The sequence below is a fragment of the Phoenix dactylifera genome, unplaced genomic scaffold (genome assembly GCF_009389715.1).
Source record: "Phoenix dactylifera cultivar Barhee BC4 unplaced genomic scaffold, palm_55x_up_171113_PBpolish2nd_filt_p 000781F, whole genome shotgun sequence".
Classification (NCBI taxonomy): Eukaryota; Viridiplantae; Streptophyta; class Magnoliopsida; order Arecales; family Arecaceae; genus Phoenix; species Phoenix dactylifera.
Genome location: NW_024068151.1, coordinates 74,092 through 88,981, shown reverse-complemented (window position 1 = coordinate 88,981; position 14,890 = coordinate 74,092). Strand labels below are relative to the sequence as shown.

At 39.0% G+C, this 14,890-nt stretch overlaps 1 protein-coding gene across 1 annotated transcript; it reads right to left on the bottom strand.

Annotated features, from left to right (window-relative positions):
* Positions 1 to 1,439: 1,439 nt before the first annotated feature.
* LOC103695648 lies at positions 1,440 to 10,927 on the bottom strand. Its single transcript, XM_008777022.3, is given in 6 exon segments — positions 1,440 to 2,377; positions 2,469 to 2,721; positions 2,911 to 3,265; positions 3,267 to 4,690; positions 8,119 to 10,624; positions 10,719 to 10,927. Coding segments are annotated over 5 exon segments (4,959 nt in total). The 5' UTR covers positions 10,480 to 10,624; positions 10,719 to 10,927; the 3' UTR covers positions 1,440 to 1,811.
* Positions 10,928 to 14,890: the final 3,963 nt, after the last annotated feature.

Genomic DNA, 14,890 nt, shown 5'->3' with positions numbered 1-14,890 from the left:
ACCTCCATCAACCCTCCAACATGGAGACAACCACACCATTATAGGAAGGGAACTCATCCATTGCCAAGTTCAGTCTCACTTCTTTCTAGCGTTACAAGTATGCTACTGAAGAATATAACTATTATCCTAGCAGATGGCCTACCTGACAAATCTACCAAGAATCACAACCAATAATTAGTTTCATGGAGATGACCATTTCACATTTGGATGTCACATGTTACTTAGAGATATTTGGGAAACATTCACCAAATTTGCAAACAGATCCAAGGCTCTGTAAATCTGATCAAAAAAATTGATTCGCATTAGAAGTTCAACAGAAATAACAGATTTTAAATATCTCCAATTTTGAGCATTTCTAACTTTCATGAATCATGTTTGCTTTTTCCTACACCAAAGGAATGCACAAAATTGTCTTCCTCTAGATCTATGAGATACCAATCATTTTGCTGACCTCCAATTTTGGGCTACTGCAATCTTCACAATATCTCTAACCACTAAGAGTAACAGTTTTTTTTTTGTTTTTTGTTTTTTTTCAAATGACCACCTGCCACTAAGCCTCCATCATCTTGTTTTAATATATTAATATATTGACAAGTTGCTGAAGTGTTTTTCAGGTTGGAACCAATCAATTGGTCGCCAAGACTACAGATAAAAATGTGACAAGATGATATTGCATGTGTAATATAGTGTTATTATAATATGTATCAAGGTACTATGACAACTTTTTTTTTAATGTCTTATTACATATTCCCTAAGAAGCTTCTAATTTTAGAATCTCCTTACAATTGAACACAAGTCTGACACGTTGACAAACACTTGAGTTCAAAACCCACTTATAAAATAGATAACAGATAGCATCAGCTAAAACCTAATATATTGCCAAATTCAATAATCTTTTCACCTCTCCATCACCACATATAAATCTATCATGTGCTACGGAGGAAAATTTCTAATTAGCGCCAGATCCAAGGAAGTGTTTCTAATAATGATGGAGATAGATCACAACTCCATAGACTGTGGTATCAATGATCTTGTGTGGGTTTGCTTCTAATACCACTGGCAAAGCAAATCAGGCTGAAACCTCCAACAACAGCTAATCAATATTTTTGCTAAAATGTAATTGACAGGTAGCAAACTATAGTTAAATCAATCTAAAGTACACAATCGCATGAGCAGCCAAAACAACAAAATTCTTCCAAAAAATGCTTGAGACTTTGGAAAGTAATCTTAACATATTCAGGTGCTAATCACATGAGATGTTATACAAATTACTTACATTTTTCAGTTGTGGAGACTACCTGATAATTGGCAGTTTTCTCCTGTCAGCACTTTGAAAGTTTCAATGAGCTTGTATACCTCTACATTCACTGTTGTTGCTTATAAAGCAAGCGTAAAGATTATGGCAATGAGAACACTTTCAGCACATAATTGCACTCCCATCAACACACATTCGCAGAAATAACATATAACTAAAGAAAAAAAAAATTCTGTACAATATGTATCAACCAAAAAACTACATACAATCCCCTGATTGGAGTTACAAGACTCCACCTTAATGGAGAGTTACTACAGTAGAAAGCCAAAATGGTAAAATTGACCAGCTGATCAAACTTCTCAAAATTGACTTATCTGGCTTTGCACGGTCCTAATGACACCAGTTTGCCTGGAAACCATTGTGGATGGCTAAACAGCTCTTCTCAAGAAAGAAATGCCTCAACCAATCTATGCAAACATTGGGCCACCAATATGCAAAAAGTGTGCCTGCTTTTTTCTCCCACTTTCTTCATGCCTGAGATATAACTGATACACATCTAACCATCACCAATCACATCTTTCTGAGATGCTTTTATCGCTTCTGCGGTCATAAATGCAACTGTTGCTTTATGAAGAGCAAGGTCAGCCTTGCGCAACAACCACTGAGCTTTTTCCCTCTTGAGTTTAGCCATGTTTGATGCATGTTGAGCTGCACTTGATGCATCATGCAACCTAAACTCTCTCATATCAGCTTGTTGCTTCTGAAACTCATCCAACTGTGACTGCTTCATGCCAGGCCATTCGCGCACATCAGCACTCCATCGATTGACTTCATTTCTCCTTGGTTCTCCACAATCTGAAAATATATGGGAAAATGGCAACATCTGAGAATCCCTTGCAGCCAGCAACATTCTGTTTTTCTTTGAATTAGTCCTTTGAAGTTTCGGGTGTTGGCTTCTATCTAGAACATCTCTGCTCATTGTTAGAATTCCAGCCCTCGCATCGTCCCTTGGTGAGTAACCAGATGGAGATGAATGCCACCGAGGAGAACAAGACAACTCATGGTTTGGCTCAGATATCAAAGCCTTCTCCCCTCTGACTGAAAACTCATTTAATTTTCTGCCTGATGACATATAAAGCAAGTACACTGGGAAAAAGGACAATCAAGGAGAAATATAATGCAAAAGCAGGTTAGAATGATGTTAAAATCGTACCAGAAGCACGGAGACCATCCTTCTCTCTGGTAGAAGAATAGCGGTGACCGGTGAACATCAACTTCTTGTGTGATCGCTGCTTCAAGCATTTGTTAGGTACTTCCAGGCTACGTGGCTTCAAGCAGAAAGCAAACATGGGAGGTTTTTCAACTTGACATGCCTTATTTTGGCACCCACCAAGTGAACTGCGAATTTTGCTCATAGCCAATTCCCATTCTCTCAACTGCTGCTCGTAACGCTCCCACAATGGAGGCTGGAACATATAAAAGAATGAAAATGGATAAGAGAAGCAGAAAAGGAAGGAATCGTCATGATTCAACAAATGAAGTTACTTACCAAAAAAAAAATATTATCTGATTTTACTATAGATTTAGGAATGCTAAAGAAAATGTCAGAAACTTGAAGAACTGGTGTAATAGAGAAAATACAGAATAAAGCTCACCTGAAATTGCCGAATCAGGGGCAAACCCTTCTTCTGCCTCTTTTCATGCCAGTGTTCATAGACAGCTTTAAGGGTGTCCATTGGACCAAATTCAACCACGAAGTCTGCTAATTCATCATCGGTGAAGATGTCGCATTGTTTAGCATATGCAATTTTCTCAAACACGTCCATTATCCTCTCAAACATATCATCAGTAATCTCAGCTGCCCTACTCCCATTACCATCCAAATGCAGTTTGTATTTTGAAATCCACTCCTCATCATCACTATCCATGTCATACAACACATGAGATGGATCCAAGGCCATCTCAACCTCAGTCCCAATCTGCTGATGATACTTTGAGCTGCGAATAACCGGGCACCTCAACAACATCATCCTCCCCATCATCAATTAGACAAACACCTGGTACAGGAATGTTTTTAATAGAAGCAGCTCTAAGGTTTCGATTGTAGCATTCTTCATGCATCACCTTAAAAAGTGACCAATGGCATCGGTTTGTGAACTCCAGAGCCCAATCATTTCCTCCTTTCCACATCATAGCATGAGTATAACGATTTGAAGTGCCAGGCTGCAGAAACTGGTTTGCCTTGTGCACATACTTGGTGACCCCAGAAAATTTTACTGCTATCCACCAATCCTTTTGACCATCAGAGTCAAGGACAACCTGTGCCCCACATTCTCTCCAAGCCCTGTCCCCTACTGTAACCAGGACATTTGCATCACAAGTCAATGATTCTAGGTAGGCTTGAGGAACTTCAGAACCATTAAGCATCCTGTTTGCAGTTTTAATTTTCTTAAAAAGATGTCCTTTCTTCTGATGGCCTTGATTTTTTGAACCAAAGCCATAATTTCCAACTTGCAATGAACACGAAACCTGAGTTCGAGGTTTTCTAGTACTATTAACAAATCCATTCTGAACAAAATCTTCTGGCCACAATTTCGAGTAATGAGCAAATTGTGGTGAAATCAAATTATGCTGATTGTGATGCCATATGCTTTGTTGAGCTGTTGTATTTGGGCTGTGGGTCATATCACCATTCATTTCTGAGACCAAGTTGGATGCAGACAGAACTGATTGTCTTCCACTACCATATATTTTTTCCTCAACTTGAGCAAATATTGTCTGGGCATTGCTTTCATTCAAACAAGAAGTATACGCACCATCAGACTGATCTGGAGAAGAAGAATCTTCGGGCAATGAAGAACATGTCTTTTCAGCACCCCGGTGAAACTTTTGGCATTGGATGCCTGTCTCATTAATTGCATTCTTCCCCAAATCACTGCAACCTACAGAATTCCCAGTCATATCAACATCATGTTTGAAGAGTTTCTGAGAGGATTTCATCCAATCACCATCATTGCTTACAGAGAGAGCATCAGTCTCTACCTTTGAGTGACCATAATTTAACCATCCAGAACTGGTAGCAGTCTGGCCTGAAGAAGAACCAAGATTTTCGAGGGTGACCTCTGATACTTGGTCAGACGAATCCTCAACAGGGGAGTGGCCCCCACTGATAAACCCACCATAGTTTCCTGGGCAGTCATGTGAAGATGTTGAATTGGGCTTTTGTAAGCTGATGAGAGATGCATTTTTATCCATCAAAGACTTGAGATGCATGTTCAGAAAAAATGAAGGGTTAACAGAACAACAAAGAGCATCTGAAGTAAGCATCTTGCACTTGTCATCAGAATAGCAAAGTTCAGTGTCAATAGCCAGACAGGCTGATTTTCTAAAGACACCTCTTTGTTTTATGTCTGAGCAATCTCTTTCTCGGAAATCCTGCACAAGAGAGAACAGAAAGTTGCTAGCATTTTTTTTTGACGTCAATACAAGAAGCATGGTGATATGACTTCATGCTAGCTGGTAAACAAGCACATTGTTTCTCAAGATTACCGTTGAAAGATTCATATTTTAAGGGGGGAAAAAAAATGAAACACAAATTACATGAGGATTAAAAAAGTGTGTTACCTGCACACTTGCGTCCAGCTCCTAGAATCTGTGTTGGATGCATATCCGAGTCAAATACGCATCAGATTCTTGGATACTCATCAAATTGTCTTATTTACAGATTTTAGAAATTGGTAGAGACTTGGACTTCACCAATGAGTTTGATTCACTACAATAATGTTAAAAGTGAGATTTTGTTCTTTTAGAGATTGGTTAAAAATGTAGGTATTGGAAAAAAATTTTTGCAAGTTTCATTTTCTAAAATTCTTAAGCTAAATGGGAAGTTTGGATTGAGAAACATGCATATTGAAAGACCTCAACAAATATATTTTATTTTATTCTTTTATACTTAAATATATAAAGTTGAAATTATTTTTTTTCTACTTATCCCCATATATCCTTTTTCCTATTGCCAAATCATCTACTTGGAAACATGTCTGAATCCAATTCTTGTATACATGTCACTATTAAAAGAAATTAAAATTTACTTCTCTAGACCCTCGTTGGGAATAAATTAACTTTCATCATGCATGAATAAGTGCAGAAGTATCCTATCTGATAAACCTCATAATCTCATTTTTTTAAAAGCATGCCATATCATCTTCCAGTTTTAGTGCAAACTATAGTACTTAGCATAGTACATCCTCTAGTAGATTAGAGGGGAGATAATATAAAGGATGCAATTTCTGGAGTACAAAAAAACTAGAGTCACATTCACACTATTGAGTTCGCCAATCTAAGTTTCTTACATAACCTTTCCTAAACAAATTAACTAGTATAATAAAAGATGAAAATAAAACCAAAAAAATAATTGTGTTTTGATTCCACATAGTTTCTAGCACTACAAGTTGTTGATATTGATGTTGATAGTTTTTAAGCAGAGTTACCAATTTCAAAGTGTCACAATGTAAAAACGAGGACTGGATAATGAATAATATGTATATTCTTCTAGAATGAAATTTTGTAGATGCATTACACATTATTTCAACTGCAGACTGCATAAGTCAAATTAGGCTTTACTTTGTGAATGTTTTATGAAAAGACTCACCTATCTCATGTAAGCTTAGACCAACATCACTGCTCAATTGGCATCACCATCAACTTGGATTTATGCCATGATGGCATTGGCAATTTATTGATTGATTGCAACAAGATAATATCTGAATGTGATTTCAGGGTTTCAAGCAAATAATAATAAATTGGATTTATTGTGGAAAAGTATGTTACTTGACGACCACACAGAGGGTTTCCTTCAGTTGTTATCTTCTTAGACTTCTCACCCTTAACTGATTATAACATAACTTATCACGAGGGGCATGGTTTACACTTATCACGAGGGGCATGGTTTGTTGAACCGACTGATAAAGGCATATACCGAACAAACCGGACCAGTTGGTTGTCGGGATGGTTCAGCGCCTTCATTTGGTACATAACAACCAGCCCTAATCGCACTTCCGTTCGCAGAAAATCCAAGCTCTAATTGCACTTCCACTCCCTCCCCGATCACTTGAGGTTGCTCTCTGTCCCTCTCTCTCCTCCTCTCAATTTGAAGCACTCCCCTTATCAGGATTCTGCAGCTCTACCTGTTCAAAACCCCCCTAGGTTGGTCGTTATGGGTCCCTCTCTCCCTCTCTCTCTTCAAACATCCGGGGCTCTCGAAGCTCTTTGCCGAGCAGGTGAGTCCTTGGCCCCTCTCTCTCTCCCTTCCTGCCTTCCTCCCTCCCTCTCCCTCCCCGTTTTGGACTGGTACACCCCATAACGGCATGGTAGAGACCATATCCACCGATACCAGTTCGGCAAACCTTGATGAGGTGCCTTATTTTGTAACTTGTCAGCAAATGATCAAGTGTGAATTGATAGTATATACAAAGATTAATCCAGAATGCAAATTTTTAAGGCAAATTCTAAAATAGTCAGGCAAAAAATCCAAAAAATTAAAACAAAGGCCATCATTAGCAAATGTGCCAAAAGTATAATCAAATACAAGGACTTTCGTGAATTCTAGTCTTGAAAATCCCTAGTCCTGCTGGTTTTGTTATATTAGGTTTATTATACCAAGGAAAGATAGACAAGTTAAATGAAGGTATCTTGCAATATCCAAATGCCTATAACTGAACGACATGATGGCTTATCATATATCAACTATATCTAACGAAGCAAATGAATGTCGATAACAACTTTATTAATATTTATTGATTTTTTTATAAGTGAGAAAAAGAAATGGTTCCCTACCCAACCCAGGGCAGAATTTCGTTAAAGATGCTAATATTGAACCACCATCAACTTGTGCAACAAAAATGTAATACAGGATTTCTGTTACATCAAGCCTGTTTTGTAACTGTGTTTAGGAAATAAGGGGCTGTTGGATGCTCCAATAACTTGCCGACCGGATAACTCTCCTCGTGCAATTGGGAGTAGTTGAGAAGATAATGTTGGGTGGAAAATTTGAGGGATTGTCCCAGAGAATCTAAATCCCGTAAAATCCGGAAAACCAAACCAGTTAAAAAGGAGATTTATCTTATCACCAAAAGCCTAGGATGATATGCTCCACGGCCTCTTCCTATTCTTCAATTTCTTCCATCTCCTCTATTCAGTTCTTCAAAGTTTCCTCTACAGAGCACAAGTTATCCTTGGACAACCTCAGGATCATCCAAAAAATGTTCACCGCGCTCCACAAGTTTAAAAAAAAGGTCTAATTAACAAGTTATAAAATGATGAAATAATTTCTTTTCCTTTTATTAAGCAACATGTGTGGTAGCATAATTCTCTCTCTTTCCAGCTGATGCCAATTATTACAGAAAAACAGAAAATGGACATTTTTTTAGTGCATTTTCTTCTGAAGCTTTTAGTTCAAAAAAAAAAACCATCTATAATGTAGCAAACCAGATTAAGAATCTGAATTATCATCTGCTGCGTATGTAACTTCAAAAAACATGCATGCATCTTGTGGTCTTTAATCATTTGTAGAAAGTCCAAAACAAAATGCACATGCAATCACAAAGATTCAGTTAGCTTATTTAATCACTTAAATAGTACTTCTCTAAATTCATCTGCTGCATGTCAGAAAGAAAAAACAAAAGATAATTTATATGGTGAAGCAAGGTAAATAAACAATGCCGTGAATGAAGCAGAATTAATCTATAAGGGTTGCAGCACAAGAGTATGAGAAGTCAATAAAAAAGGAAATCATGCATAACAGGATAGGTGACTAATTTTCAGCAAGAAAGTTAAAGCAAAATTTAAGGGACAAAAGAAGTTACCACAGATGTGTCTGGCTCTTCAAAAGCATAAGGGCATAGTAGGCGGTTACTTATAGTCAACTGGCTCTTCACATTGGCATATGTGCAGTCAGCAATAGGTAGCTTGCTTTTTGAAATACATTGATGTCCAAGTTTATTTTCCAAGAATTTCCATTTCGAACACTCCAGCTCCATAAAGCTATATATCACAAAAAGAAGCTGATTTCTTTCATGTTGCAGGCCTGAAAGCTTAAATTCAACTGAAGTGAACGGAATTTGCAGCTCCGGCAGCCTGTTGCATGTTTCTTGCGGATGGATTGTGGCCATGATCAAACAAATAATAGCAACTGTCCCCCTTAAACAGCCTTCAAATGTCAAAATCTTTAACCCCTGAACATTATCAACAATAACTATTTCCATATGAACAGTTGGCCATAGATGCATCAGTATACCATGATGAAAGAGAAAATCAGCATTAGATAGCGAAATGATTTTAGTTTCAAATGCATGAAAACGAATGCCTTGGAGTGAGAAGATCAAGTTCCATGTAGTTTGTTTGAGTTCTCTTGTTGTGGCAGCATAATGCAGTTCTTCAAAAGCTGACTCATTGTCAGCAACAGAAGCAAGCAAATCAATGGGCCCACCTACGGAAGCAGAATCATCTAGTGCATTGTCCAAGCCCTTCACCCTCTTGTGAAAGCGTTTCCTTATATAAACAAAAGATATGTTGCTGTTGTCGGAGCCAATGCTTCTCCCTAGTACACGTGGCACTTCACTAATGTGCTCATTGATTGACCAATCTGGCATAGTACTGTTAGACGATAATTTATTAGAGGCCATACTAGGCATGCTCACAGATTTGCACTCATTAGGTAACAATGAGATTGAAGGCCCGCAATCCATGGGCAGATGTATCCTTTGTTGCTTCTTTCTGATAACATGTTTGGGTGATTTGACTGCATGAGTTAATCGAGGCAACCATGAGATAATGGGCTCCGACTCCATAATGCTTGCCATAGAGTTTTCATCCATATCGTTCCTATCCTCATCTTCAGTTTTTTGCTTCACAGCTGTCCCTAATTTTTCAGGGTTAAGCTTAACATCAACTTCACTAGGAAAAAGCAACAATTTGAATCTCTCATTATGGAGATCAATCCATTCTTCATCCCGATCATCATATTTGACATGGTGCATCTTAGTTACCGGATCATAATTCTTAACCACACCAAAATACCAAGTCTTGTCCAAAGGCCAATAGACCCTGATTCGCTGCTTTATAACCCAATAGGGATCCATATCGCTAGAGCTGACTTCATAGAAATGCCGACGCTTCCTAACAAGACTTTTACCAATGTGTTTTCTTGGCCTTAACACTCTACTAGAAGCATCAACTGAAACCATCTCTGATTCTTCACCCTTGAAGTTCTTGTGAGATAACAGTAAAGATGATCCATTTGTTGGTTTTACAGATGCCATCTTATTCCCCAAGAACCTAGTGCATCTTGGATCAAAACGAGATGAAAGCATCCTAGCAGCATTCTGTTCGAGGTTCTCCTCATCATCATCTAAAAAATCATCATAGAACTTCGCTTCATCCTTAACTAAACAAGCTTGAGCCTCCACTAGGGTCCTATTTTCCATTATGGTGCTCTGTCTCTTTCTTCTTCTAGCCTTTCTCAAAGTAATCTGGACAGCATTCCCACTTTTAACCTTGATGCTGGAGTCAAGATGGTCTCTAATTGAACCATTGTCCACAAGTTCACGGAATTTTTTCTTTTTCTTCTTGTTGATTGAGACATAAGAGGGGGGCTCCAGATTGATGGATAATTTACTTGTCTGGTCATTGGCACCACAAATAGAATCATTGGTTGCACACTTCAAGCTAGTAGAGCTTTCAGAAGAGTTTGTTTTCCCTAAAATGCCATGGGGCCTTTCCAGAATGGCAACAGTGTCACCTAAACCATATGAGCTCTCCAAATTACCCACATTCAGAGCTCTACTGTCTTCATCCTTTCTTGGGGTGGAATGCTCGCTTAGATCACTCTCTTTCAGCGAAGCGCCACCTAAACCATTTGACTTTGGCGTCGAGGTATTCAGATCCTTCTGACACCTATCGGATATGGGAACAAAATTACTCAACGAGACATTCCTTCTGCTCCTTTTCTTCCTTGATTCCACCGCAACAGAGGCTCCATGTTCCAATGATGATCGATGTTTCCGCTTTAAATCCTTAGATTCCTGGATTGTGTTCGAATTCCAGTTCTCAACTCTAGATTTTCCAGTGGAATGCCTCGATTTCTCAGCGTAGATGCTCTGGAGATGCAACGATTTTGACTTTTTAGAGGTATTGGATGAAGCAGGCTTCTGAATGCTATCTTCCATCTACAACCCCTCGGTCCACAGGAAGAAAAATCAAAACCCCCAAATCTCATCTTCTATTATACATGATGCTCAGATCGAAACCGAAATTTCAGATCTGATTGCAAAATTTCGAGCGTGTTATTCCAAGAAGCACCAAAATCGATCCCTGGAGTGACGATAGAATCGATCAAAACCGATTCTCCAATCGATTCCGCATTAAAATCGAATCAATCAAAGTAACAGACAAGGAAAACACAAACCTGGATAAAAATGATCCAGAGAATCCAAATCACGCACCGATCCGCACAAGATATCTTGGGGCAAATGGTTAGCGTGTCGAATCGGAGGTTTCGTGCAGGAGAATCCTTCGATTTGTCTAATTTTCTCGGGGTAATTTCTTAACCCTAGAGAGCTAGGGTTTCGCCGATTTCACGAGACCTAGGGTTTAGAACGGAAAAGGAAAGAGAAAAAAGAAATATCAAATTAAGGAAAAAACTCCTCAGGCGGCCATTTGGACTGTTCTTGAACGTCAGATCCGAATTGGACGGCTGTTTCTCTTTCTCGTGCCGACCGAACCCCAAAAAGCGTCGATGGGAATCAAGAATATCGGGGAAAAACTAGACGGACAAGATCGTCTCAGTTATGACATGGACGGACTAGATGCGAGAGTAGGTTAGGCAAAAGTGGGAGACACGGCAATATACCGTGAAATTTCTGGAAGGCTTTCTAAACGTTTTTTACTTTTTCCGCTGATTCTAGAGAAATGGTTAGCCCTGGTCGCTGACAAATTTACCGGCCGTACCCTTTTCCCTCTTTTGGAAAGCAACAAACGCCCTGGTTTTAGCTGCGATTCTATCATCCATCCTTCGATGCTTCCTCCAAAGAAGTGGTTGTACCGCGCTCATGCTCTGAGCCAAAAGGGCACTAAAAACCACGAAAATGGTAACACAGTTAGCACGAAGCTTTATTTTTATATAAGTGATCCAAGTTCAAAATATGCGGACGTCAACTAAATACGGAGACCAAATATCCTCGGCCTAACCTGCCTATTTAAAAAGATGGTGCTGAGGTGGTGCCGGAGTGACGTACTCACACATGGATTCATCCATACTGGTGGGGAGGGTATAAAAAATTTTCTACCTGTATCGAATATTTTCTGATGGAAGGAAGCCTTAGTGGGAGCTGCTGCGCGGGTGGGGTTAATTTTTCTCCCTTTTTTTTGTCAAAAAAAAAAACAAAGAGCACTAAGATAAAGTTTGACCCACCTCCGCATGGCCATAATTTACTCCATTCCACAGACCGGATCTAAACTAATCCCATTATACCATATTTTACCAAACTTCCAACATATCCATTCATAATGCCAAAACTTATCTCAAATTCAATCCAAATATATATATAATTCTTTATTATTTTTTTCTATTTTGGGATTTATTTTATTTACGCATAAAAAAGATTGGACATGTAAAAGTTGCATGATACTTAATTGTTCTTTATTTAGTTTATTATTTTTTAACTTCTAAAAAAACATTTTATTTATTATATTTTTATTATTATTAAAATTTAATTTATTACAACTTTTAGTTTAGAAGTACTAACCATCATCCATAGCAACAAGACAATAGATATGACAACAAAATGCATTCACATTCACTATCCTTTGCCTTCAATTTAAAATTCGATGGATGAATGACAAAATAATCGATGGTACAAATTTGCATAATTGGTTAAACTGGTTTTTATTATAATTAAATCCAAAATTATGTTCTTTTCAGATGCATCCCTCTATATTTCCTTTTTAGTTTTTTATACCTTCATCAACCTCACTGCAACCTCTCCACCGTTTCCCACTAACCTCTATCCCTACTACCTCGCTGATACCCCCTTCCCCCACCTCCCTTGCCACCTATGTCCTCTCTCATCTTTGCCGTGTCAGCCTTACAGCCTCATCGACAACGACACCCCACTTCCCTCATACCTCATCGCTGTTGCTCTCTCCCTCCGCTCGTGCCCTCCTCAAATCCCCTTCCCTTGTTGATCCTGTCATGCCTGTGTCGTCGTGTCTCCTACCACAACTACTCGCCCTATAGCGTCGCTGTGAGCCATCATAGAACAACAGTTATTCTCGACACCCAACTGCCGATATTGGAGAGAAGCGTGAGTAATTTGGCTGGTGTGCCAAAATTTGCCCGACGCGTCGGAAGATACCTATGCTTTCTAGTCGGCAAAAGTCTGACTTAGACAACGCTAAAAATTGCCATGAAAAACCAAAATGAAAACAACGCTTAATGATGGCAAGGTTAGGCAGGATGGAAGACTTATATATAATAATGCCGACTGGGCTACCCGTTGGAGATGACAAAGGAGAGTGTCCGACGATGAGAGAGTCAAGTAGAGGTTCCCAAGAGTTCATTAATGGATGTGGAACTAAAATTGGAAATAATAAAAAGATGAAAATAGAAAAATGGTTGGCGACCAATAGCATGGTATTTCCATGGTACCCCCCATCAATCGATGATTTGGACCAATAGCATGGTATTTCCATAGTACCCCCCAAAGCCCTCAACGCCGAGAACCTCGGTCTCCTTCTACTCTATTTCTCTTATTATTGTTGATTTCTTTCCCATCTCTTCTTCGTTTCTTGTCGTGAGTTTTTCTCTTGAATCTTGGTTACCTAGTTCCTCGATTCCATGCTATATGGGAATAGAAGCAGATCCAGTGACCGGGAGATGACTTGATTCTTTATATCTTCAAGAATCGAACTTCTTGACAAGAAGTAGAAAATTTAGTCCATGTCCTATAATATCTATATGATTTCTAGATCTTTGTTTTGAAGATTTCTGATCCCGTCAAAGCTGGATCAGCATAAAGGCACGAGCTAAATTGCTGGTAGTTTTGTAGGAAGAAATTGAAGATGATTTGATTCGTAGGTCATATTAGGGTTTCAAAATGCCATTTCCTCTCCGAGTTGTTTAGTTTAACAACAATTGAGATAAGATGACCTAGTTTTCCATCTGAAAAGTTACATACTTCCAATCTTTCAGAGGCATGCGTCTTATGATGGGTTAAATTTAATCTATGTGCTGTTTATGGACATGATTTTCTCTTGCATCTGTTTTTTTATAAATATCTTTGGATAGCTGTCATTGATCACATGCTTATGTAATCTTTTTAGTCCTCCGTGACTCATAATTGAAATGGTTGTGCGGAGATGGATGTAAGATACAAAGGCTATCTTCACGAGTGGAAAAGTCATCCTTGTATCAAATGCGTCCTTGTGGAGAGCACCTCACCTTGTGCCTGTTCTGCATGTCAATGCACAATGAAATCATCACTCTTTCAATATTCCATTAGGCCTTTTCTTTTACTTATCTGTTTTATGGGGTGTTTGGTATGGGCTGAGGGTTGAATTATGGACAAGGCAGGAATGGCTATTAAGGGTGTTGTAGCTGAAATTCAAAAGGACAAAGCTACACAACTCATGAAGAGTGTCTTTTACTGGGCATAGAGTATGTCTTGTGTTACGAACGCCATGCATGGATGCATCATATGCATGTTTTTATATGATGTTTTGCTCTATCATTATAAGATCTTTTGTATAATATGCAGGAAATACTGTGAATCAAGATACTATTTGATGCAAAATATCAGAATTAGTTGAGCTCTTTGCTAGCTGAATGCTACTTATAATAGCAAGTTTGCAATCTCAAACTATATTGCCCGGTACGGAGCATACTATACCGTACTGGTAGGGTATTGAGACTTGGTACGCATTTATTTCATATTATATTTGAGGGTCTTGGATTCGGTGGACCACATGGCTTGCAGTCCACTGAATATGGCTGATACCGGGGTCCCATGTATCCACTAAATTCATGGCAGCAAATAGATACAGAAGCAGAAATCTGCACTTTCCCTGAATTTACTTCTTTCCCCAGCTTACAACTTATCTCTTAGCCTCAGGGATTGCTGCTTTGCCCTCTTCCTCCGTCTAGTTCCTCTACCTGCCTTTTTTGCTACCTAGTAGGAAAAGTAGGGGTACAAGGATGTCATTCTCTCCTACTCAGTATCTTCACTACCGCTCTTTTCTTTCATTTCTCGCTATTACCACCAATTTCTTCTGTCAAGGACCTTCAGTACCCCGAACCCTGTCTCCCTTTCTTCCTTCCAAAAGCACTGGGAGATTGTCGGTGTCCTTTCTTACCTGACTTTGGAAAGGTTTGTTCAGCTGGTCTGTAACAACCCAGGACCTCACCCAAAATGGCTAATCGAAAGATCTACCCAGCAAATAACCGATGTGGGACTAAACACACACCCGCACGGGTCCTCATATGGTCCCTCTCAGGAAGAGTTGGCTTCCTCTTGACGAGCCCGCCATACCCAAGTAGCATTAGGGTCTCAGGTACATTGGCTAGAGATCATGATCAATAGT